Source organism: Capricornis sumatraensis, chromosome 19 (assembly GCF_032405125.1).
Source record: "Capricornis sumatraensis isolate serow.1 chromosome 19, serow.2, whole genome shotgun sequence".
NCBI lineage: Eukaryota > Metazoa > Chordata > Mammalia > Artiodactyla > Bovidae > Capricornis > Capricornis sumatraensis.
This window is the reverse complement of record NC_091087.1, coordinates 32,617,075-32,642,362: the sequence shown is the minus strand read 5'-3', so window position 1 is coordinate 32,642,362 and position 25,288 is coordinate 32,617,075. Positions and strand designations below refer to the sequence as shown.

The 25,288-nt window shown below is 51.3% G+C and overlaps 1 protein-coding gene across 1 annotated transcript in view; it reads left to right on the top strand.

Moving 5' to 3' along the window:
• Positions 1-25,288, top strand: part of RASGRF1 (Ras protein specific guanine nucleotide releasing factor 1) — a 101,287-nt gene that overhangs the window by 15,136 nt on the left and 60,863 nt on the right. Inside the window, exons 2-5 of the mRNA XM_068991320.1 lie at positions 8,317-8,423; positions 14,043-14,190; positions 18,973-19,065; positions 21,593-21,846. Coding sequence (XP_068847421.1) covers positions 8,317-8,423; positions 14,043-14,190; positions 18,973-19,065; positions 21,593-21,846 — 602 coding nt within the window. The remainder of the gene's footprint in view (positions 1-8,316; positions 8,424-14,042; positions 14,191-18,972; positions 19,066-21,592; positions 21,847-25,288) is intronic.

Here is a 25,288-nt window from a genome sequence, read left to right as displayed (position 1 = left end):
CTGGCACACCTGACAGTCCAGAGGGAGCAAGAAAGAGATCCTTTAAGACCTGAGTGTGAGAAGTGCCCACACCTTGCAGAAAGCACTAGGCATTGCGGGCTTCCGTGTTTGTCACTGATTACTACCATGAGATGGACAGTGTCTGGGTTTACAGTGGGGACGAAAAATACAGGCTGAATTCACAAATGAGAAATCACTCAGGTAGAGAGTTAAAGGTGGAGAGACCTTGATTTTGCATGATTGAGACCATTCATGCATAGTTGACCAAGGCAGGTGTCAGTGTCATGCCCACTTGCCAGGAAGCTTCCCAGCTGGCTCAGATGGTAAAGAATCCACCTGCAATGCAGGAGACCCAGGTTCAATCCCTGGGTCAGGAAGATCCTCTGGACAAGGGAATGGCAACCCAGTCCAGTATTCTTGCCTGGAGAATCCCATGGGTAAAGGAACCTAGCGGCCCTACAGTCCATGGGGTCACAGAGTTGGACCTGACTGAGCAACGAACACTTTCACTTTCCACTTGCCAGGGGGAGAGGCAGAGGCTGCCCAGAGTCCCTGGTTCTGAGCTGCACAGCCAAGCATGGACCCCACTGTTGAGACTTCCACCTGGCCCACCTTTTGTAGGATGACCAAAGGTCCTGGTGTGCTCAGGACTGCCTTGGTTTTAGCTCCAGAGTCCGCTGCTTGCAGAAGCGCCTCAGTTCAGTTCAGTTCAGTCACTCAGTCGTGTCCAACTCTCTGTGACCCCATGGACTGCAGCACACCAGACTTCCCTGTCCATCAGCAACTCCCAGAGCTTGCTCAAATTCATATCCATTGAGTCGGTGATGCCATCCAACCAGCTCATCCTCTGTTGTCCCCTTCTCCTCCTGCTTTCCCAGCATCAGAGTCTTTTCCAATGAGTCAGTTCTTCTCATCAGGTGGCCAAAGTATTGGAGTTTCAGCCTCAGCATCAGTCCTTCCAATGAATATTCAGGACTAATTTCTTTTAGGATGGACTAGTTTGATCTCCTTACATACAGTCCAAGGGATTCTCAAGAGTCTTCTCCAACACCACAATTCAAAAGCATCAGTTCTTTGGTGCTTAGCTTTCTTTGTAGTCCAACTCTCACATCCATACATGACTGCTGAAAAAACCATAGCTTTGACTAGATGGACCTTTGTTGGCAAAGTAATATCTCTGCTTTTTAGTATGCTGTCTATGTTGGTCATAGCTTTTCTTTCAAAGAGCAAGTGTCTTTTAATTTCATGGCTGCAATCACCATCTGCAGTGATTTTGGAACCCAAGAAAGTAAAGTCTGTCACTGTTTCCATTATTTCACCCTGTATTTGCCGTGAAGTGATGGGACTGGATGCCATGATCTTAGTTTTTTTAATGTTGAGTTTTAAGCCAATTTCTTCACTCTCTTCTTTCATCAAGAGGCTCTTTAGTTCCTCTTCACTTTCAGCAATAAGAGTGGTGTCATCTGCGTATCTGAAGTTATTGATATTTCTCCTAGCAATCCTGATTCCAGCTTGTGCTTCATCCAGCCCAGCATTTCGCATGATGTACTCTGCATATAAGTTAAATAAGCAAGGTGACAATATACAGCCTTGACGTACTCATCCCAATTTGGAACCAGTCTGTTGTTCCCTGTCCAGTTCTAACTGTTTCTTCTTGACCTGCATACAGATTTCTCAGGAGCCTGGTAAGGTGGTCTGGTATTCCCATCTCTTGAAGAATTTTCCACAGTTTGTTGTGATCTATAGTCCCAGCTCAACTAGGCTGTTTGGTCATTGCACCTGTCAGTGGTTTCCCCATGTTCTCCACATCCTGTGGAGGTACAGAAGCCCTCCCAGCCAGTTAGGATAGGCAGGAGGTAAGGGGGAGGCTAAGCAGAACCAGGGTCGCTGGTCATCCCTAGAAAATATGGATATTGATAGCATTTACCCAGAATGCCCAGAGACACCCCATCTGCCTTCTGGACTATAAGCCTGTGAGATCCTCAGGTGGTCACTGGCGGTGGAGCACTCTCCGGTTCTCTATGGTGGTTACAGAGCTCCAGGGAGCTTGGCTGGCCCAAACAAGGCCTTGACCCCAAGATCTGGAACCAAAGCAGGCCAGTGGGTCCCCCAATTCTGCCTAAGCCCAGACCCCTGTAGCAGGTCATAATTCTCTGGCATCAAGAAAGTCTGTCCCTAAACACCCAAACCAAGCAGAAAGGAGTTTAGGGAGGGGAGAGTGTGTCAGGGCCCGAGGACGTGTGTCTGGGCTTCCTGGGCAGGGTAGAGAAAGAAAGAGGAGCCCCTAACCCTGGAAGCAGCCAGTCACCAGCCTGAGCAAGAGGAGCGTGAGCAACTCAGGGAAGACAGGGGCTCCATATGTGGGCTGGTTTCTGCAGCTGGTGATGTAGCTGTGGCCAGATGATCTCACTTGCCATGTGGACAGAGGCTGGGAGAAGGGGCAGAGGGACTTGGAGGGGTAGAGAGGAGAGAGGCAGCAAGAGAGACACAGGGAGAAAGGGACAGAGAGGTGCAGAAGTTCAAAAGGAGACAAGAGACAGAAAACAATGGAAATAACAAGATTAGGTGACTTCCTTGGTGGTCCAGTGGTTAAGACTTTGCCCGCCAGTGTAGAGGGCATGGGCTCCATCCCTGGTTAGGGAATTAAGATCCTACTGCCTCGTGATAGTTCAGTTGCTAAGTCATATCTGACTCTTGTGACCTTATGGACTGTAGCCCCCCAGGCTCCTCTGTCCATGGGATTTCCCAGACAAGAATACTGGAGTGGGTTGCCATTTCCTCCTCCAGGGGATTTTCCCAACCCAGGGATTGAACTAGAGTCTCCTGCATCTCTGGCATTGGCAGGCAGGTTCTTTATCGCTGAGCCATAGTGCAGCTGAAAAAAAAAAAAAAAAAAGAACAAGATCAAAGAACCAGAGAGAAGGGGAGATGGTATTTTTCCTACTCCAAGAACCAAGAGGTAAGCTCCTCGGATGAGCCAAGCCAGAGGCAGCCCCACTCCCCATTGAGGATACAGTGATGGGAAACAGCCTCACCCTGGATCCTGAGGGCCATCATCAGGGCAGAGCTTCAGGCATACCAGGCCAGCCACTCTCAACCTGGCATCCTGTCTCTCGTGCACACCTGTGGGCAGCCCAGCCCAAGCGTTGCCATCCAGGGATGGGGGTGGAGTGGGGTGATGGCAACCAGCAGAGGATGGGAGGTCAGTCCTGAGCATCCTTTGAGGAGGAACCAGCCTGTTTCTTGCTATGCGGCAGTGCATCTACCCACGAGATGGGCAGTTGTTCCTTTGATGTTGCCCTGAGCTGCTGAAGTGGCTCAGGGCTGGACAGTCATCACATTTTTGCTCCAAAGTCCACAGCAACCCATACAGGCCAAGAAGTCACCTATTTTGGGAACTGCTTTGGTGGTCCAGTGGTTAAGACTCCACACTCCCAATGCAAGGGGCCTGAGTTCCATCCCTCATTCAGGGAACTAGATCTCACATGCCACAGCTGGAAAAAAAAATACTGTTGTGCTATAAGGAAGATTTGGCACAGTCAAATAAATAAATTGTTTAGTATCTGGCCTTCTCTGGTTTCTCAGATGGTAAAGAATCTGCCTACAATGCAGGAGACCTAGGTTCGATCACTGGATTGGGAAGATCCCCCTGGAGAAGGGAATGGCAACCCACTTCAGTATTCTTGCCTGGAGAATCCCATGAACAGAGGAGCCTGTAGTAAACTACAGTCCATGGGCTTACAAAGAGTTGGATACAACTGAACAACTAACACAACAAAGCATCTAAAACAGCCTTCTTTCTTAGCATCTTCCTGGAGACTCTGGCTCACCCATTCTCTCCCTGCGTGTGGGTTTTGTTCTTGCACAGCCGATTGCACTTCCTTTCTCAGGCTCTGTGTCCCTGTGTGCTTTTCCTTCTGTCTCTCTGTGTGCTTCCCTCCACTCTCCCTGTCCTTTGTCTCCGTTTCTGTGTATAGTCCCTCTTCCCTCATCTCCCAAGTCCAGCGTCCAGCAAAAGCTCATTTATTTGGCTGCCTGAAGTCAGGTGGGGTGATGACTCAGAATTGCCAGGTGGACGTTTTACTTTCCCTTAGTGAACACTTTCTACTAGTCAGTCAGGCAACGTGGTTGTACAGGCCAGCTGTCAGTGAAGAGGTTTACAAGCACAGAGGGAATGCTCCAGTCATCCGAAGCACTTACATTCCAGCCCGGGGCAGCCCCCAGTCCTGGCTCAGCTGGGCCGTTTCCTGGCTGGTGACCTTGGGCAAACCACAGTGCTTGCCTCCACTTCCTCCGGTAAGTGGAGGTGATCCATTTCACACCTGGGGTTGAGGTGATAATGTGTGCTGAGAACCTGGCCTGATGCCCAGGGCCTCCAATTTCCCCTTTATCTACAGCCAAGCGCCACCACCACCCCCAGCTGCCAGCACTGCAGGCCCTTTGGTTTCTGCCCTGAAGATGCTCTGCAAATTCTCCAGAGCTCACCATGGTATCCGTAGCCAGCTTCCTAGGAGATGTAGTGGGTCTTGCCTGCAGTTATGGCCATACGCACGTCCCTCCAGCCAGCGGGCCACTTCACCTGTATTCTAGCCGGTCGGTTATTCAGGGTCTAGGTGCTATCTCTAAGGAAGAGAGATGCAAGATGCTTGTGGGAGAAAGGTCCCTGGACCTGAACTAGAACAGCAGCAATGGGGACAGATGCCAGGCCACACAGTAGTGGGATGGACAGAGGGGTGAACTGGCAGCTCACGGTAGAGGGGGTGTGAGGAGCTGGGGAAGGGGCCTCTGGGAGCCCTGTCTCTGGTCTGAGGGACCGATAACTGAGTATCAGCAGCTGTCGAAAGCCAGAGGACTCTCCTAGAGACTGTCCTATGGAGTGAAGTCAGTCAGGAAGAGAAAAACAAATATCGTATCTTAACGCATATATGTGGAATCTAGAAAAATGGTACTAATGAAGCTATTTGCAGGGCAGAAATAGGCGGACGCAGAGAATGGGCTTGTGGACACAGGAAGGGACGGACAGGTTGCGATGAATTGAGAGAGTAGCCCTGACATGTATACCCTACATGTGTAAAACAGGCAGCTAGTGGGAAGCCGCCGCATAGCACAGGGAACTCAACTCTGTGCTCTGTGATGACCTAGGGGGTGGGATGGGGCGGGGTAGGAGGGAGGCCCAAGAGGGAGGGGACATATGTGTACAGAGAGCCGATTCATGTTGTTGTACAACAGAAACTAACACAACATTGTAAAGCAATTATATTCCAATAATAAATAAAATTTTAGATGTTTTTTCTTAAAAAAAAAACACAAAGCCAGATGTTTCTGAAGGCCAGACTCAACCTAGGGCTGGGGAGGAGAAGGGAGGTGGCCTTCCCAGCTTCCTTCCTCACGGTCAGCTGTCCAGCCGAGGTGAGGTGGCAGGGGCTTACAGTACACAGGGTGGCAGGTAGCCATCTGCTTATCCGTGAAGCAAGACGGGTTAGAAAGAAGGTTCTCTTTAAAAGTATTTATTATTATGTGGAGGATAATTGCTTTACAATATTGTGTTGGTTTCTGCCATCTATCAACATGAATCAGCCATAGGTATACACATGTCCCCTCCCTCTTGCACCTCCCTCCCAGTCCCACCCCATCCCAGCCCTCTAGCTTGTCACAGAGCACTGGGTTGAGCTCCCTGCGTCATACAGCAAATTCCCACCAACTGTCTGTTCTGTGTACGGTGATGCACATGTTCTGGTGCTACTCTCTCAAACTTTCCCACCCTCTCCTTTCCCTCCTCGTGTCCACAGTCTGTTCTCCAGGTGTGCGTCTCCACTGCTGACCTGCAGAAAGGTTCATCAGCACCGTCTTTCTAGATCCCATATATATGCATTAACATACGATATTTGTTTTCCACTTTCTGTCTTCACTCTGTATAACAGGCTCTAGGTTCATTCACTTCAGTAGAACTGACTCGTGTGTGTTCCTTTTTATGGCTGAGTGATATTCCCCTGTGTACATGTACCACAACTAGAAACAAGCTTCTGCTGGGAGGGAGGGGCCTCAGCCAAGCCCACCACCTGCTGCAGCTCTGAGTAGCCAGACTTGGGGGCCTCCACCAAGCCCAGCTGGCTCCTGCCCAGGGCGAGCAGCTCCGGGTCCCCGCATGGCTTCGGGGCGAAGGAAACTACGCCTGCCCTGGGAATTGGCCAGCGCCACGGATGAGTCCAGCCAGCTCTGACCATGCTGAGTTCCCCTGGGGATTCTCTAGGGACCCGGCAGCCCTGCTGAGCCCGTGTGGAGCTGAGAGGGCCTTGTTTCTGAGTTAGGACCCTGAGCCTCCCCTGGCCAGAAGTGCCTTCAGGTAGGGACCCTGCCTTTTCCATCCTTCACCCCAGCATCAAGCCCAAGATCTGAGTGGATGGTAGGTGCCTGGGGAAGGTGTTTTTCTGGCTCCCTTCCTTTCCAGCTATGGGACCTTGGGCAAGTGGCCTGACTTTTCTGCACCTCACATTCATCTGTGGTCAACAGATCACAAGACCTGTTCCACTTGGTGCACCTGGGAATACACAAGATCACAGGGTTCCCAGAGGCCGCTTCCGCAGCCCCTTCCACCCCCTCCATTGGCATTTCATCATATAGCCAGATCTCGAACCTGGAGCCTATTATACAGAGTGAAGTTAAGTCAGGCGTGTGTGAGCTCTCCACCCTGGGGATATGGGCAGCATGCTGGCTTGTCGCCTGCAGCTGCATGTGCCACCCGCTCTCTTCTCCAGGGAGCGCGGAGTGCCCACCGGAGCCTTCCCAATTCAGTAATGTGTGGCTGCAGCTGACATTTCATTCTACAGCCAGATCTGTTTCCTAGGAAACGAGTGAGAGACATTGACTGTGCAGCGCACACACACATGCACACACACACACCCCTGGCTGCCACCAAGAATGACAATGAACAGAAAGACAGTAATGTCAGCAGAAGCAAAAAAATAAGTTTATGCCCTTGTGCTGTTGCTCCCTGCTGCCCGGGCTGCAGGGGAGGGAGGGACGGGGACAGCACTCCTTGACACAAGACCACATCGTGGCCTGCGGGGCATCTTCTGGACAGGCAGGTTTGGGGGGCCCCCTCTGCACCTCGCAGCCTCTATCCTCCAGGGCCAGACCCAGGTGGCCTCTGCAGGTGGGGCCCCGATTCGTTGCTTGTGCGCCTTCTCTCTGGCCGAGTCTGCTCCCAGCTTCCCTCTCCACCCTGAAGCTGGCACCCTAGACGCCTGTCTGCAGCCAGAAAGACATGATCCTCCAGGCACACACAGTCTGCATGTCCACTCCCACCCTTGACTCCCTGACACCTGCCCTTTATCCTGCCGATGCCTCTCCAGTCTCTGGCATCCCACCCTCCTAAGGTGCTCAAGCCGGAGACCTGGGAGTGGTCCTTCCGCTCCGTTCCACCATGCAGGCCCCTCCTGCCACCCAGCCTCAGCTCTGGCATGCCATATTCCCACCCCTGGAACATGTTGTGCACTCTAGATGTCCATGCTCCCTCCATGTTCTTCCATCGACTGAAGTAAAACCTGGACAAACACCTCATCCTCCGGGAAGGCCTCCTGCTTTTCCTGGGCTGAATCAGCAGGTGACTTTCCCTGGACCCTTTTTTCTTACCTCCATGAGGATAATGATCATTGCACCGCATTAATGATATCAAACATGTGGGCTTACTAGATTTCCAGCATTCTAACAGCTTTACAGGCATTCGTTCATAGAATATTACGCTTGTGTGTCTATTGTTGGTGTCCTTGCTGCCCTGGCAGCTTGGAGAGCAGGCCCCCTGTGTGACCCAGCTCTAAGTCGGCCACCAGCTCCCAACATAGAGCTGGCTTCGGGTGAGCTCTGCTAGGGTCTGTCTGTTTCTTGCTCTACAGCCAAGACATAGTAGAATACACAGAATATTTTCGTGGAGTGAATGAAATGAATGCTGCGTTGAGTGGGTACCCAGTTGCCAGAGGGGATGCTCTCTTGGTGTGTTTCCTCTGCCTTTCTCCCAGCATATCTGGTGGTTTAAAACTGGCTTTTGTGCAGTCTGTTGGCAAAGAGGGTTTTGTGGGTTTTGCTTCCTTCTTACAATAACCTAAGCATAGGTTCTGTTACATTGTACAAAGCCTGCCTTAATCAGAGTTTGAAACTGCTGAATAGAATGGCATTCAGATGATCACAGATAATGAGTGCATGCCTAGCAGATGTGGCAGCAGAGTGTTTTGCAAAGCAGCCGGATGGATGACAGGAGACGCTGCTGGTTCCCTGCCCATCACCCTGGTAATCAGGGCTGTCTTCTTTTTCTTTGGGCAGCACTATTTCACGGTTAACTTCAGCCACGAGAACCAGAAAGCCTTGGAGCTGAGGACAGAGGACGCCAAGGACTGCGACGAGTGGGTGGCGGCCATCGCTCATGCCAGGTACACCTCAGCCACCCCAAGGTCCAGGCGGGAGACTGGGCCCCGTCCTGGGAAAACTCAAACCCTGGGAGGGGAAGACATGGAGAGGGAGCACATGGAGGGAACATGAAGCTATAAGAAGGGCATCTTGACAGGTCCACCCTTATAGACCCAGGGCTCTGATGTGCCTCTTGGGGATGCACAGGGAACCAAGCGCCCCGGAGGAACAGGAGGATGCCCTCCTGCCCCCAACCAGATGAGCTTCTTTTGTTATCCCAGGAGAACTGAGTCCAATTTGATTGGATTTAGGGTTTTATTACAGGACTTCCCAGGTGGCTCAGACGGTAAAGAAGCCACCCACAGTGCTGGAGACCCGGGTTCATCCCTGGTTCGGGAAGATCCCCTGGAGAAAGGAATGGCTACCCACTCCAGTATTCTTGCCTGGAGAATCCCATGGACAGAGAAGCCTGGTGGGCTATAGACCATGGGGTCGCAAAGAGTCAGACACAACTGAGTGACTAAGCACAAGGTTTTACGGTCACCAAAAGCTAAGACCACCTGAGTTCTAAACCGGATGCTGCAGGAATGTGCTGGTCCTGTCTTTTCTCTGGGCCTTGGTTTTCTCTATAGACTGAAATTCTCTGTGCTTGGATGTGCAGATTCTTAGCCGGCTCTTTCCCTCCTTCCCATCCATGTGTGCCCCTCTCTGGAAGGATTCACTGGGCCAGGCGGGTAGAAGAGCAGAAGGAGAGTGCATGCAACAGAGAAAACGGGGGCTTCAAACTGAACGGACTCTTCCTAGGTTTGGGGAAAATGATGGGCTTGGGGGCTGGGGTGTGGCCCCAGAGCTAACAATCCCCAGCAGGGCCTAGTACTTTCAGGGAGGATGGACACCCAGACTCACCCTTTCAAGCAGCAGACCTTTCTGGCTCCTCTTTGGAGCAGGGACCAAAAGCCTTATATAGACAAGAGCTCAGCAAATGTTGAGTGCAAGAATGCAAGGATGGATGGACAGAAGTTGGATGTTGAGTGTATGTGTGGGTGGTAAATGATGGATAAGTGGATAAATGAATAATAAATGAAAGATGGAGAAGTGGTGAAAGTGAAAGTCGTTCACTTTTACTTTCAAAAAGTCGTATCTGACTCTTTGAGACTCTATGGAATTCTCCAGGCCAGAATACTAGAGTGGATAGCTGTTCCCTTCTCTAGAGGATTTTCCCAACCCAGGGAACGAGCCCAGGTCTCCCACACTGTAGGCGGATTCTTTACCAGCTGAGCACCAGGGAAGCCCAGATAAGTGTTAGAAGTATATATAAAGGGGACTTCCCTGGTGGTTCGGTGGTTAAGGATCTACCTTGAAATGCAGGGGACATGGGTTTGATCCCCAGTTGGGGAACTAAGATCTCACACACAGAGGGGCAACTAAGCCTGCGAGCCAAACTAGAGAGTCTGTGTGCCACAGTGAAAGATTCCGAATGACCCAACGAAGATTCCTCCTGACACAGCTAAGACCTGACACAGCCAAAGAAATTAAAAAAAAAAAAAGACTGACAGTAGCAAATGGAGAGCGGGTGTGAAAGTGAAAGGGAAGTCGCTCAGTCGTGTCTGACTCTTTGCGACCCCATGGACTGTAGCCTGTCAGGCTCCTCTGTCCATGGGATTTTCCAGGCAAGAGTGCTGGAGTAGATTGCCATTTCCTTCTCCAGGGGATCTTCCCGACCCAGGAATCAAACCCAGGTCTCCCGCATTGGAGAGGGGATAGGGTAACTATAAATCACATGATGCTGGTGGGAGCATAAAAGTGGTTTAACCACTTTGAAAAATTGTTAGGCAGTTCCTTTAAAAGTGAAACATATACCTACTCTGTGACCCGGCAGTTCCACTTCCTAGTATTTATCTCGAGAGAAATAAAAAACATCCACAGAAAGTCTTGCATGCAAATTTCCTTAGCAGCTTTATGCACAATAGCCCCCAAACTAGAAATAGCTGAGGTGTCTATCAACAGGCAGATGTAGGAAAGAACCTTGATACATCCTTGTGATGGAATACCGCTCAACAATAAAAAGGAACCCACTGCAAATATGTGTAACAAAACAGATAGCCAGGATGTGGAGTGAAAGAGCCAGACACAAGATAGTACATGCTGTCTGATTCCTGTTACCTGAAATTCTAATAACACAGGCAGAACTAAGCTGTGGTGACAGAAATCCAGACAGCAGCTACTTCTGGGGTGTGGACTGATGAGGAGGGGCACGGGGGAATTCTGGGATGTTGGGGATTTTCTATATCTCAATCAGGGCATATGCATTTATCCACCTCAATCAAACTGTACATTTATGGTCTGTGCTTCCCATTCCCAAATTCCCCTCAAATTTGTAAAACAAATTATGTCTATTAGCGTGTTTTAGTTCTCTACTGCTGCAGAACAAATGACCACAAACTTAGCAGCTTAAAATCATACCCGTTTCTCTCAGTTCTGTGGTCAGAAGTCTGGACTGAGACTTGGCTGTGGTCTCTGCACAGAGGTCATGGGCTGAAATCAAGGAGTCAAACTTCTGACCTCAAAGTTCTGGAGATGTCTCTGCTTCCAAGCTCACTCCTATTGTTGGCAAGAGTCATTTTCTTATAGGACGCATCCCTGCTGGCTGGTGGGCAGGGAAGGCTCTCAGCTCCATCCTGTAGCACAGCAGTCTGGCATTCCATGCCATGTGGTCCCCTCCATCCTTGAGCCAACAGTGATTCACCAAATCATTCTCCAGCCCCAAATCTCTGACCACTCCTTCTGTGACCAGCCAGAGGAAGCTCTCCATTTTAAGAGGTTCATGTGGGGCCTTCTCCAGTGGTCCAGTGGTTAAGACACTGCCTTCTAATGCAAGGGATGTGGGTTTGATTCCTGGTCGGGGAGCTAAGATCTGACATGCCTCAGGGCTGCAACTAAGACCCAGTGCAGCCAAATAAATATTGCATAAATTAGATGAATAAATAAAATAAAGGCTCATGTGATTAGGTAAGGCCCACCTAGAGAATCTCCCTATCTTAAGGTCAGCTATGCCAAAGAGTGGGTGTCCCAGGTGACTCACTGGTAAAGAATCTGCCTGCTAGTACGGGAGGCATGTTTAGATCCCTGGGTCGGGAAGATCCCCTGGAGAAGGAAATGGCAACCCACTCCAGTATTCTTGCCTGGAGAATCCCATGGACGGAGGAGCCTGGCAGGCTATAGTCCATGGGGTTGCAAAGGGTTGGACACGACTGAGTGAGCAACACATTCACAGAGGAGCACCGTCTGACCCTTTTCTGAGGGAAAGTTTCATTTTCAAAGAGAATGGGAAGAGAGGTTGGAAGAAGAAAAAGGAGAGACCAGAAGTCCCAAACCAATGCTGACTCCTCCTTTCTTGCCAAGGCCACACTGGACTCGGACGCAGGCTTTTTTGCTTTGGGCCAGCACATTTAAGGGGAAGATAAAAACTAGCCGCTGAGGCTACAGTTAGGTTGTCTAAGAGATGTGGTCATTTTGGCCGGTGAGATACCTGCAGAGAGACAGTGAGCTGTCCCTGGCTGGTGTCGACCCAGAAGCTATGGCCACTCAGAAGCTCTTCAAGTCAGATGCTATGTGGATGGACAACCGTAGCACAGACTGAAGGGCTGAGAGAAGCCAGCAGGGTCCAGTCTGGCACTGAGCGTGCAGGTCTAGATGCGTTTGCAGAGGCATCTTTAATTTGTGGACCAGGTTGCCTGGCCCTAGGGTTTCCATGGTGGCCTGGAGGGCTACAGTCCGTGAGACCATAAAAAAGTCGGAGAGGACTGAGCGACTAACACTTTCACTTTGACACAACATGGTAGAAACAAGGTATGTACAAAAATAAGCACATAGTATAGGAACAGGGACAGCCACAATGTCCTCTGCCACTGTATGCATAGTAGCCTAGTATTATGGGATGCCTCTGGGCTATGTGTCTGTACAGCAATGTATAAAGTGCAACACCAAGTGTGGCTTGTGGTCTGGAGCTCAGTAAGGAGAACTAGATGGAAACCAGACGGCCACGTGGAGAGCGCAGACCCGACTCTTCAGGCACTTGGTACGATTCCAGCTCCAGCTTCGACGCTCAGTGACTAACTGTCAATCAGGGGGGCAAGTCACTTCCCCTCTCTGGCCCTCAGTTTCTTTGTTTATAAAATGAGACAGTTGGCCTTTCGTGATTCCTGAGTTTCCTCCCAGCTCTGAGAATCTGTGAGTCTATAAAGACGGTGCTGCACAGAAATGCAGATGGACCTAGAGTGTGTCATACAGAGTCAAGTAAGTCAGAAAGAGAAAAACAAATTTCATATAATATCACTTATGTGTGGAATCTGGGAAAATGGTGCTAATGAACTTATTTGCAAGGCAGAAAGCGAGTCACAGATATAGAGAGCAAACTTACGGACACCGAAGGGGCAGGAGCAGGGGAGGGACTGGGCGATTGGGATAGACACGTACACTCTACTGTGTGTGAGACAGATGACTGACGAGAGCCCGCTGGGCAGCACAGGGAGCTCAGCTCAGTGCTCTGCAGTGGCCTGAGAAGGAAGGGACTCCGAAAAGAGGGGATCTGTGTATACGTGCGGATGAATCACTTTGCTGTACAGCAGGAGCTAACACAACACGGGGAAGCAGCTAAACACCAATAACGCGTTTTTTTAAACAGAAAACTGGGGGAGGAGGAGGCAAGGGAGGCAGGCAGCGAAGACCGGGGAAGGGAAGAAAGGGAGGCAAAAACAGACCAAACCGTCCTGCCAGTAAGACTCCAGATCCCAGTTCTGAAGCACCACTAAGAACAAACTGATGAAGGCTCTGAATGTTCACACTGGTAGAGCAAGGAGGAGAGACCAGCGGTGTGAAAACGGAGTCCTTCCTGTTCTCGACTGCATTTCCTTTGCAAGTCAAGATAATTAAGCCTCTTGGGAAGTTGGGAAAACATTAACACCTGATATTCTAGTTTAAATTCATTATAAGAGATGTACCAAAGCCTTATTTTAACCAAAGAGTTCTCTCTTGTAGCTTGTCATTTACCTCTAGAAGGGGATGGGGGAGCAAGCATGGAGCTTGGATTTGAGGATCAGGTGTTTTCCTCTAGGCACAGGCTCCAGGTCCTCTGCCCACCCTCTGCCCCTGCCACCCCCCTGAGGAGAAGCTGCCAGCTTTTCCCGCCACCCCTCCCCGCCCCTTCAGAGCACCGCTGGGCAGAGCCTCCTTCTCTGACACCATCAAGGGACCAGTCTCTACTGCCCACCGCCTCCGTTACATAGCCCCTCTCCTAGAGCAAAGCTGTTTCCCTGCCCTCAGCCTCCTGGGATCCTCATCTCCATCCTGGGGGCTTGTAGGGAAGCAATTATTGTCCCATTTTGCCATGAGGGTCTCCCCCATAAGTTCTCCTGGACTTAAAGAACTTGTGTGAAGTGGCTTCTGAGTTTGTGACAAAAGCCACTGTCTCTAAGCAGGCACACCACTAACCAGCTGCATCCTGGGAACCTGGTAGGTCATGTCAGTAGATTCCAGACTGAACAGTGTACCCTCAATTTAAGTGGAAGGTCATTGGTGACCCCAGAGAGGCAGCCGGCTCCTGTGGGTGCAGTGCCCTACCTGCCCTCTCCCTCTGTCTGCAGCTACCGGACCCTGGCCACGGAGCACGAGGCGCTGATGCAAAAATACCTGCACCTGCTGCAGATCGTGGAGACCGAGAAGACGGTGGCCAAGCAGCTGCGGCAGCAGATCGAGGACGGGGAGGTGGAGATCGAGCGACTGAAGGCAGAGGTGACCGCAACCCCGGAAGCAGAGGAGGCTGGCCAGGGATCCCGGCCTCCAGCCTCACACCCGTGCTCCCCAGGTTCAGGGAGACACAGGGTGGGCAGGAGGGACCCACTCCCAGAAATAGCTGTGCCAGCCCCAAACTTAAAATCAGTGATGCTGGCCCAGTGGAAAGGTCGGGTGGTCAGATCTGGGTTCAAAGCCCACCTCTGCATCGTAACAGCTGCAACCTGAAGCAAGTCCCCCAGTCTCTCTGCACCTTTGTCTATGTTGTTGTTTAGTTGCTAAGTCGTGTCCAGCTCTTTGTGATCCCATGGACTGCAGCATACCAGGCTTCCCGGTCCTTCACTATCTCCTGGAGTTTGCTTAAACTCATGTCCTTTGAGACAAGGTTGCCATCCAACCATCTCATCCTCTGTCCTCCACCTCTCTTCCTGCCTTCAATCTTTCCCAGCATCAGGACCTTTTCCAGTGAGTCAGCTCTTTACATCAGGTGGCCAAAGTATTGGAGTTTCAGCTTCAGCATCAGTCCTTCCAATGAATATTCAGGGTTGATTTCCTTTAGGATTGACTGGTTTGATCTCCTTGCTGCCCAAGAGACTCTCAAGAGTCTTCTCCAGCACCACAGTTCGAAAGCATCAATTCTTCGGCACTCAACCTTCTTCCTGAAGAATAGGCTTTTTATCACTAGCTGACAAAGTTGTGAAGATCAAGTGATGTCACTGATTGGCACGCTCCTGGTTACTCTGCTGACAACCACATGGACTAAGGGGGCGGGTGTGGGGCCAGAGCGTGGCTGGTAAGTCCTCAGAGCGTGGGCTCAGGCTCAGCTCCAAGACAGTCCCTTCCTTCTGCCTGCCATGGCTGTCTGGAGGCTGATTAAGTCTTCTGAAACTTCTAGAACTAGTCTTCTAGGCTTGCTAGGTTAAGTCTTCTAGACCTTCACCACTCAAAGTGTGATATGGCCCATCAGAAATGCAGAACCTGGGGTCCCACACATATCCCGAGTCAGAACCTGCACTTTAACAGCGTCCCAGCAATTCTCATCTACCTGAGAGATGCTGACTCTCAGCCCTTAGATGCCCCTCGCCAGCTGTTCACACCTCCACACGATGATCTGATCACCTCTCACGGCCTCATCTCACCAGGAGGTCACAATGTGTGTGTTAATTGCTCAGTCATGTATGACTCTTTGTGACCCCCATGGACTGTAACCCACCAGGCTTATCTGTCCATGGGATTCTCTGGGCAAGAATACTGGACTGGGTTGCCATTCCTTTCTCCAGGGGATCCTCCTGACCCAGGGATCAAACCCCGGTCTCCCACATTGTGGGTAGATTCATTACCATCTGAGCCACCAGGGAAGCCCCCCAAAATGCAGGAGCATCAATTCTTCAGTGCTCAGCCTTTTTCATTGTCCAGCTCTCACATCCAAATATGACTACTGTAAAAAATCATAGCTTTGACTATACAGACCTTTGTAGGCTACAGTCCAGAGGGTCCCATAGAGTCGGACAAGACTGAGTGACTAAGCGCACATGCACAGGGAACTAGATCCCACATGTCCTTAGACAAGATCAAAAAACTTAAGAAAAAAAAAGGCAGGAAGAACTGAGCTGTGTGCCAGCTACCTGAAAAACAAGGAATTACAAAGGTCTTAGTAAAACCTTGGCGGGTAACAAAGAGGAAAACACCTGGGTTAATTCCACCATGAATGACTGCTCTGACTAAATGGATTCTGGACTAAAGACACTGCCTCTTGAGAAGGGAGCAGGATGGGGCAGAAGCTGATGCACTGTGTCTCAAAGTTGGGGTGGCAAGCGGGGTTTTCCTCTGATGGATCAAGGAAGCCAGACCACCGGTGGCGAGTGGGCAGGGTCCAGCAGAGACACCTGGCTTTGAGCCTGGTCAGGCAGCCGAAGCTAGACTCTAGTTGGTGAGGTGGGCGTGAGCCAAAGTCCCCACTCTGCGTGGCCTTCATCTACAAGGGTCGACTGAGCAGACCCTGGACGTCTAGCAAGCAAACTGAGGTCCAAAGCAGAACCATCTCCAGAAGAGACCCGCCAGGGTCAGAGAAAGGCTGCCTCCGTGGGCTCACCTGACCCTCGCTCCAGGCAGAGATGGGCCACAGCCCAGGACTTGTGCGGGGTCCCAGGCTTGCAACTCCCGCACTAGAGCTCTGTCCCCCACCCCGGACCTGATGATCCTTGAACAGAGGCTCCGCGGCTGCCAGTGGTGCTGTGCATGCAGCATAGCGCCTGACCTAATTGCATCTATTTTTTGCCCTGGTCCCTGCTGAGTGCATGTCCTGGAATGCCTCTTTCTGAGATAAGTGCCAGGTTTAAATACAGGACAGACACAGACACACACACATACAGCACACGCACACACACAACCCCCCATGCTAAAGAAAAAAAATGGTTCCACATGCAAAGCTCAAAAGTGGCAAAGAAAGCGGAAGGTGATAATAATCAGGTCAAATGTGGGGATTGACTGGGCATTCCTGCATCTCTTGGCTCTCTAAGAGCCTGCCTGTGCGTGTGTGTGTTCACATGTGTTCCTCAGCCCTTTAAAATACAGATCAAAGAACCAGCCTTTATTTCACTGTGCAGATGTTCCCAGAGAATCGAAAGAAAAGGTGGGGGGTGGGGGAGAAAGAAGAAAAGCCTGTGTCGGCGCTGAATATGTCTCAGTTAGATATTTTCAGCCGCTCTTCAAGCATAGGCTGGGGTAATTTTAGCAACCCGCGAGTGGAGAGCGGGTAACTGTTCCATTTTGCTTTCAGAGTGCTCAGTTCGCTCAATTGTGAGAGCCCATTCATTCTGCAGTTCAGCAAGTGGCCTTGAGGGGACAAAGCCATGTGCTCTGAAGAGGAGCGGAGGCTTTGTGGCAGTGTTTGTGGAGTCCCCTGGGCTGTGTGGGGCTCAGTGACTGTGGCATTTTCCTGTGATTGAGGTTTTTGTCGCTGCTGTGGTTCTGACCCTTCTCTAATTGACTTATTTCTGTCGCCAATGAATATCTGTCAGCCACCAACCCCATGCTAGGCACCTGGAACCCACGAATGAATGAAATGGTGTGGTCCTTCCCCCACAGATACCATAGTCATGTTGGAATACACAGGCAGTATCAGCATTTTCGGGCTTCCCACGTGGCACTAGTGGTAAAGAATCCGCCTGCCACTGCAGGAGACCAAGAGACACGGGTTCAATCCCTGGGTCGGGAAGATTCCCTGGAGAAGGAAATGGCAACCCACTCCAGTATTCTTGCCTGGAGAATCCCATTGACAGAGGAGCTTGGCGGGCTACAATCCATAGAGTTGCAAAGAGTTGGATATGACTGAACTGACTTAGTATGCATGCATGCCAGCATTTTCACGGGAAAGTTCAAAGCCCTGGGAACCCTAGTGAGGGATCCCCAGCAGAAACTTGCGGACTCTGGGATGGCATAAAGGAGCCCCACCAGGGAGGGTGCATGGCTAGCCTGTCCACCTGAGGAGTGCCTGAGGCCCCCGGCCACAGTGTGGCTTAAGGCACCTCTTCTGGGCGACACCGTGTTGGCTTTATTCTTGCAGCTGGGCAGACCTGTCTGATCCCAAATCTGGCAAATATAGATTCTTAGATCAGCTCCAACGCTCGTTTAAAGGGCTGTTCCATTTTTCTAGGCCAGCAGTTCCCAGGCTGTGTTCCAAAGAGAGCTCCAAGTCAGAGAAGTCCTTCAGGGTTGTCCCGGGAGGGGACAGGCAAGCCAGCAGTGCTTCCAACTGAAGTCCTGCTGGGGTTCCAGGACAGTTTTGTTTGAAAAACCAAAGGGACTACCCAAGTGTCCATTGATGGATGAATGGATCGCAAAATAGGGTTTGTACATACAATGGATGTCTTCCCTGGTGGCTCAGCAGTAAAAAATCCGCCTGTCAGTGCTTGAGAACAGTTGGATCCCTGGGTCAGAAAGATCCCCTGGAGAAGGAAATGGCAACCCACTCCAGTATTCTTGCCTAGAAAATCCCATGGATAGAGGAGCCTGGCAGACTACGGTCCATGGAGTTGCAAAGAGTCGGACACTACTAAGCAACTAACAACAATACAGTGGATATTACTCAGCCTTACAAAGGAAGGGAAGTCTGACACCTGGTCTGACATAGGGGAACCTTATGCTGGTGAAATAAGGCAGACACAGGTAGACAAATACCATCCGATTCCACTTAGCTAAGGCACCTAGAGACATCAGATTCACAGAAAGTAGAACAGTGGGTGCCAGGGGCTGGGGAGTTAGTGTTTAAATGGGGACAGAGTTGGGGAGGATGAGAAAGTTCTGGAGACAGATGGAGCAGATGGTTGCACAGCAGTGTGAATGAACTTGATGCTACTGAGCTGTGCACTTAAAACCGGTTAAAACAGTAAATTTTATGTTACATCTATTTTACCACAATAGAAATTCGAAGATAAAGGAACTGAAGGTTTAGGAAGTAAGGAAGATGATCACAGATTTGGACCAAAGCTCCCAGATTACAAAGGGATTGCCTGCAGCCCTGAGGGTGCCCCGCCCAGGGTCACTCAGAGTCAGATCCCGGCTGCCCTGGACCCTGGTGGACAGGTACCAGGTCCAGCGCTTACTCACAGATGTCTGGCTTGTAACCTCGGGCGGACAGGAGCTGCAGTACCTCTGGCCTCATGGAGTGTGTGGGAGGGCACCTGCCCACCACGCTCCGCCTGGTGGTACCTGGAGGGGTGGGGCTTCCGCCTGCTGCCGCAGCCCCCCCACCCCAGCAGCTGACCCATGTTTCTGTTGCAGATCGCATCTCTGCTCAAGGACAATGAGCGCATCCAGTCCACCCAAACCGTCACCCCCAACGACGAAGACAGTGACATCAAAAAAATCAAGAAGGTCTGTACCGTCCCTCAGGGCTGGCGAAGCTGCCCCGGTCCTCTTTAGAGAGCCCCACCCCCGGCACAGCCCCATGCCCACCTGCTGTCCCCCTGCTCCCAGTGTGGCCTTCCACTTCCACTCCAAAGGCAGAACCAATAGCCCTCATCTCCGACCGGCACCTCCTCAAGCCTTTTCTTCAGGCTGTCTCTGTGAGGTAGGGTCGTTCAGCCCATTTGATAGATAGGAAAACCCAGGCCCCAAAAGATGAAAGAGTGGATTGAGCCAGGGCAGGAGCCCAGGCTGTGAGACTCATAGCTGAGAGCTTTCCTCACGACGCTGGGCAGCCTCAGGGAGACCCCAGGCCACTCTTCCATCCTCCCAACCTTGCGTGCCTGCCCGTCGCGCCTCACCCCAGCCACTGTCCTGCAAACACTGCCTCTCCCAGCTGTACCCTTCAGTCCCCAGCAGGGGTCAGCGTGGGGAACCGACCTCTGTGACGCACCAGGGTTGGTCCAGCTGGTTTTACTCTGCTGGAGTCCAGGAGGGGTGGACATCTCAGGGGGTACCAGAATGCTGCCCAGTGGCAGGGATACTGACCAGCACCATGGGCCACCCTGTGCAGGGGAAGAACATGGTCTGTGTTTGCAGCTGGCCAGACTTGAAGCAGGGGAGCCTGACTCACCCTAAGAAAAACAAGCCAAACCAGAAAACTCTCCCTGTCAAGAGCATAAAAGGACCCCAGCACCATACAGACCAGAAGCTGCAAACTGGCTTCCCACAGGCCAAGTTCAGCCTCCCAGCGTGTTTGGGGTTTTTAGCCCATATTGTGATTTTCCCCCCTTTTTAATGTGTTGCCGGTGCTATAAACGCTAAACATTTCACATTAAAAAAAAAAAAAAAAGTCTGTATTTCTGGTTACTCAGAAATAGAAAGAGCTAACATCCCTTACGCACTTTCCATGTGCCAGACACTATTCTAGGAGATGTATGCAGATTAATCTCTTCCGAACTGAGAGCCCTCTGGAGTTTGATTATTGTCTGCATTTCACAGATGAGGGTACAGAAGCCCATAAGGGCAAAGTGACTTGCTCAGGTCACACACCCAGGTATTAGCAAAGCGACATTTAAACCCCGGCCACTGAGCTCCAGAGCCTTCATCTTCGGTCACTGGGACAGACCATCTCTTGGAAAAGCAGGAGGTCTCACAGCCCCAGGCCTGCCTCCTGCCCACAGTGTTTGCTGGCTCTAGGCCAGGTGCCTGCCCACCTATGATCCATAGGACCCCCTGGTACCCCATGGACATTGGGACTTGCCACCAGTGCCACCAGGGATCTGAACCAAGCCCTACCCACACAGGGATGCGTTGGCCTGCCTTCTCTTCCGTGGCCCCACTGGACTTCCCGCCCCATTTTGACAGCCATTCTGGTGGGAACATTTTGTTAAGTCCAGCTGAAATGCACTGTCCTCCTTTTATTGTCACCTTTCTGGGGCCTCTGAGCAAGCCCCTCCCACTTTATCCAGAGAGGCTTCCTATCTTCAGAGAGAGCTGTTGTGGCGAGGTCAAGCCGCTCCTCCCCACCTATGATCTACATCCAGGACTGCCCAGGGCAGACGGCCCTGGCCACAGGTCTGCACTCAGAAGGCCGCACTTGCTGTTCATGGACAGTGCCCTTTTCAGCTGAGAGGATTTTGATGAACACCTCAACAGGCAGCCCCTGGATCCCCAGGATCCCCTCTCCGACCCAGCACCATGCAGCACCTTTGTTCCTGGGGCCCTGGGCCCTCCCCGTGCAACCCCTGAGCTTGCCCACAACTCGGCAGCAGGAATGGTGAGGAGCCTTGACTGGAAGCATACAGATCTTCACAAAGTCCTCTGAGTCTGGGAATCAAGGCCCTTCCCAAGTTCTCGCCAAAACGAGGCCAAGCCAAGCAGCCCAACTCAAGTCACCATGTTCATTTCTCCCCGCAGAGGCAGAAGAGAGCCTCTGGCGCCTGCTGATGAGGTCCAAGCATGAGATGAACTCATCTGCCATATTCAGTTCAATGTGATAATCACCCTCTGTCCAGACAAGCTTAAACTGAAACTTCAGGGTTCTCAGGCCAGTCATTAGATGAGAAGTGTGAGCGCCACCTGGCACAGCGTGGCAGCTCTCTCTTCTCGAGGCCCCTCCCATGGTGGGGACTTGGAGCCACATTTTCCCTCCGTCTGGGGATGCTACCAGAGCAACCTGGGGGACCTGGTTTGAACATAGAGGTCTGGGGTGGGGCCTGGGGTCGGCATTTCTAACAGAATCTCAAGAGATGCTGAAGCTGCCTGTCTGGGGACCACACTTTGAGTCCGGCCATCATGTCCTTAGCTTCAGGGCACAGATGGAAAGTGAACATAGAGGGCCCCGAGGTCACGCCCAGCACCACGCAGGCAGGGACACCAGGCCTACCTTTGCCTGAGCTCTTTCCCTAAGCGCAGGGGATGACAGAGCCTTGGTCCTGGAAGGACCCAGGCAGCGGAGGCTGATGGGCGGCTCTCCCCCGGTCTCGGCGCCCAGGTGCAGAGCTTCCTGCGGGGCTGGCTATGCCGGCGCAAGTGGAAGACCATCATCCAGGACTACATCCGGTCGCCGCACGCAGACAGCATGCGCAAGAGGAACCAGGTGGTGTTCAGCATGCTGGAGGCCGAGGCCGAGTACGTGCAGCAGCTGCACATCCTGGTGAACAACTTCCTGCGCCCGCTGCGGATGGCCGCCAGCTCCAAGAAGCCCCCCATCACGCACGACGATGTCAGCAGCATCTTCCTGAACAGGTGAGCACCTGAACCTCAGTCCCTGCCCGCACCCATCCCCACCACCACCACCACCGCTGCCTCGGAGCACTTGGCCAAGGCAGGAGAGGGGAGCTTGGCTAGCAATGAACTTGACTGCAAGCTCTCCTCTAGTTCCCGCCAAGTGCGGAGGAGGAAACAGCCCAGAAAGGAAGGAGGCCGCCCGAGGTCTCGGGCCTAGAAGCCAGTGTTCTGACCCTTACCGGCAGGATACGGACAGAGGCGCACAGAGTAGATGTCTAAACTGAGGGGTTCAGCTGGGGCAATATCGGGAGACGTTTTTGATTGTCAGAACTTGGTGAGGGGGTTGTGGGAGGAGTTTGCAAGTAGCATCTAGTGGGTAGAGGTCAGAGATGATGCTCAACATCCTACAGTGCACAGAGCAGTTCCCCACTCCCCCGACCCCAGCAAAGAATTATTCCACCAGAAATAATGGTGCCAACACCCTGGTGGTCCAGTGGTTAAGACGCCGAGCTCCCACTGCAGGGGGTGCAGGTTTGATCCCCGCTAAGGGAGCTAAGATCCTATGCACCAGAAAAAAAATCAATCAATAAAAATAATCAAGCCAAGGTTAAGAAATCCTGGATTAAATGTTTCCTGTATTGAGAGATGGGTTCATTACCACTGGCACCATGTGGGACAGGAGTTGAATTAAATGTTTACAAGTTATAAATCAAGCTACAAAAAACCAAGCGTGTTCCATTCCTCTATCTTAATAGCATCGTCATAATGATCAAGAAACAGGTCTAAATTTTTAGAATTCTCAGGCTCATTAGAGTTCAGCTTTGTACCACGTTACCCACATACCATATAAAAGTGGTTCAGTTCAGTTCAGTCGCTCAGTCATGTCCAACTCTTTGGGACCCCACGAATTGCAGCACACTAGGCCTCCCTGTGCATCACCAACTCCCGGAGTTCACTCAGACTCACATCCATCGAGTCAATGATGCCATCCAGCCATCTCATCCTCTGTTGTCCCCTTCTCCTCCTGCCCCCAATCCCTCCCAGCATCAGTCTTTTCCAATAGTCAACTCTTTGCATGAGGTGCCCAAAGTACTGGAGTTTCAGCTTTAGCATCATTCCTTCCAAAGAAATCCCAGGACTGATCTTCAGAATGGACTGGTTGGATCTCCTTGCAGTCCAAGGGACTCTCAAGAGTCTTCTCCAACACCACAATTTAAAAGCATCAATTCTTCGGCGCTCAGCCTTCTTCACGGTCCAACTCTCACATCCATACATGACCACAGAAAAAACCATAGCCTTGAGTAGACGGACCTTAGTCGGCAAAGTAATGTCTCTGCTTTTGAATATGCTATCTAGGTTGGTCATAACTTTTGGTCTTTTAATTTCATGGGTGGGATCACCATCTGCAGTGATTTTGGAGCCCAAAAAAATAAAGTCTGGCACTGTTTCCACTCTTTCCCCATCTATTTCCCATGAACTGATGGGACCAGATGCCATGATCTTCATTTTCTGAATGTTGAGCTTTAAACCAACTTTTTCACTCTCCTCTTTCACTTTCATCAAGAGCCTTTTTAGTTCCTCTTCACTTTCTGCCATAAGGGTGGTGTCATCTGCATATCTGAGGTTATTGATATTTCTCCCAGCAATCTTGATTCCAGCTTGTGTTTCTTCCAGTCCAGTGTTTCTCATGATGTACTCTGCATATAAGTTAAATAAGCAGGGTTACTTTCCCAAATGGTGACCTTGGGTGTTTGTGTGAGGTTGGTAGTGCCTCAAAAGGCTGAGCTGACAGTTGCCCTTCTGCTGTCCACCTCTTTTGAAAAGGGCAGTCTTAGGAAGTGGCTTAAAGGAGCTTTGTGGTAGCCAATAAAATGGCGTAAACTAGGTAAAAGCAACAAAGATAAAAACATCAAGAGTGCTATTTACAAACGATTCTCATCTAGGAATTAAAGTAAATTATATGTGCTCCGGGTTATTCATTCGGCTGCACTTCCTTTAGCATAGTCATTGTTCAGTCACTTCACTAGTTCCAGCTAGTGTTCTGCAGAGGTGTTTGGGACCCAGGGTCACCTCCCCTAGGCCCTGCTCTGCCCCTTTACCTGCCAGGGTGCTGTAGCAAGTTTAAGGTCTTGTGTGTCACCCTGGAGGAGATGGGGAAGCCAGTGGACGCTGGTCTGATTCTAAGAGGTTGAGCTGAGATGATGAAAGTGGCTGGGAGAAGGACCAGGCTGACCTCATGGATGTGGAGGAGATGTCAGGGTACAGGGACACAATGGAGGTGGGAGCAGAAGGAGGGGAGTGGCTTCTAGCCTCAGACAACCTTGTAGAAACTGAATCACTGGGCCTTACAAAGTTGCTTTATTTTAATGTATTTGCTCGGCTGTGCCGGGTCTTAGCTGCAGTACGTGGGATCTTCCTCGTGACATTCAGGCCCTTAGCTGCAGCATGTGGGCTCTAGTTCCCCAACCAGGGATCGAACCTGGGCCCCTGAATTGCGAGCACAGAGTCGTAGCCGCTGGACCAGTTGGGAAGTCCTGAACATGACTGCCTTCTTATCGTTCACACCTCACTGCATGATCCTCTGTGTGCATGGGACAGTATAAGTGTCACTGTCTTAACCACTTTGCTTTGTTTGAGCAGAGACCAGTGTGATTGATTTTTTCATTAAAAAATAGCAGCACTTCACAGCTTCTGTGCATGACTGAATGTTCTGGACTGCCCTCACTGCATTAAGCTTTGCAGGGCCGGCTTCATGCCAGGCTCTCTGAGCACTTGGCCCGAGTGATTTCCGATCCTGGGAGATGCCCCATCAGGCTGGCATCAGAGCTCAGAGAGGTGATGGATAGGACGTGCTCAGGGTTCCAGTGGGCTGTGACTTTAATTCAGTTCCGTTTTACATCAAGGCCTCTGCTTGCCCCTGCTGCCCTATTAAATGATGGGCTGGATCTTTGCTTACCCCCATCCTCCTTTTCCCCAACGTGTGCTCATCACAACCCAGGTCTTGGCATGCACCGCCCCCACCCACTTCTGCGCTATTGAGAACTTTCTGTTGCGTGTGAGCCCAGCTCCTCTCTTGCTGGGTAAGTGCTGTGAATCTCTGGGGTCTCCCTGCCTTGGACCACAGCACAGAGGTCTGTGTGTACCACAGGCCAAGGGCAGAGGCTGCCAGCCCACTCACTAGAAGGCGTTTCTACACGTGACTTCCCCCTGGGTTTGCTTTCAGGCCAAAATGAATTCAGTGATTCAGCCACACTAGAAACCTGATGCTACTTTGGTGATTTCATTTGCCGGAGCTCCTTAAAAGAAGTCCTTAAGAAGAAAGAGGCTTCTCTCCAGGCTGGCAGATTCCTGGAGGGTGCTACGGAACGGGGAGGGGGTTAATTGTGTGCTTCTACAATAGCGGAGGGTGGAGGAGAGGGGAGGAGCAATCCTTGAAGTAAACACCTGCAGCAGGTTTTGT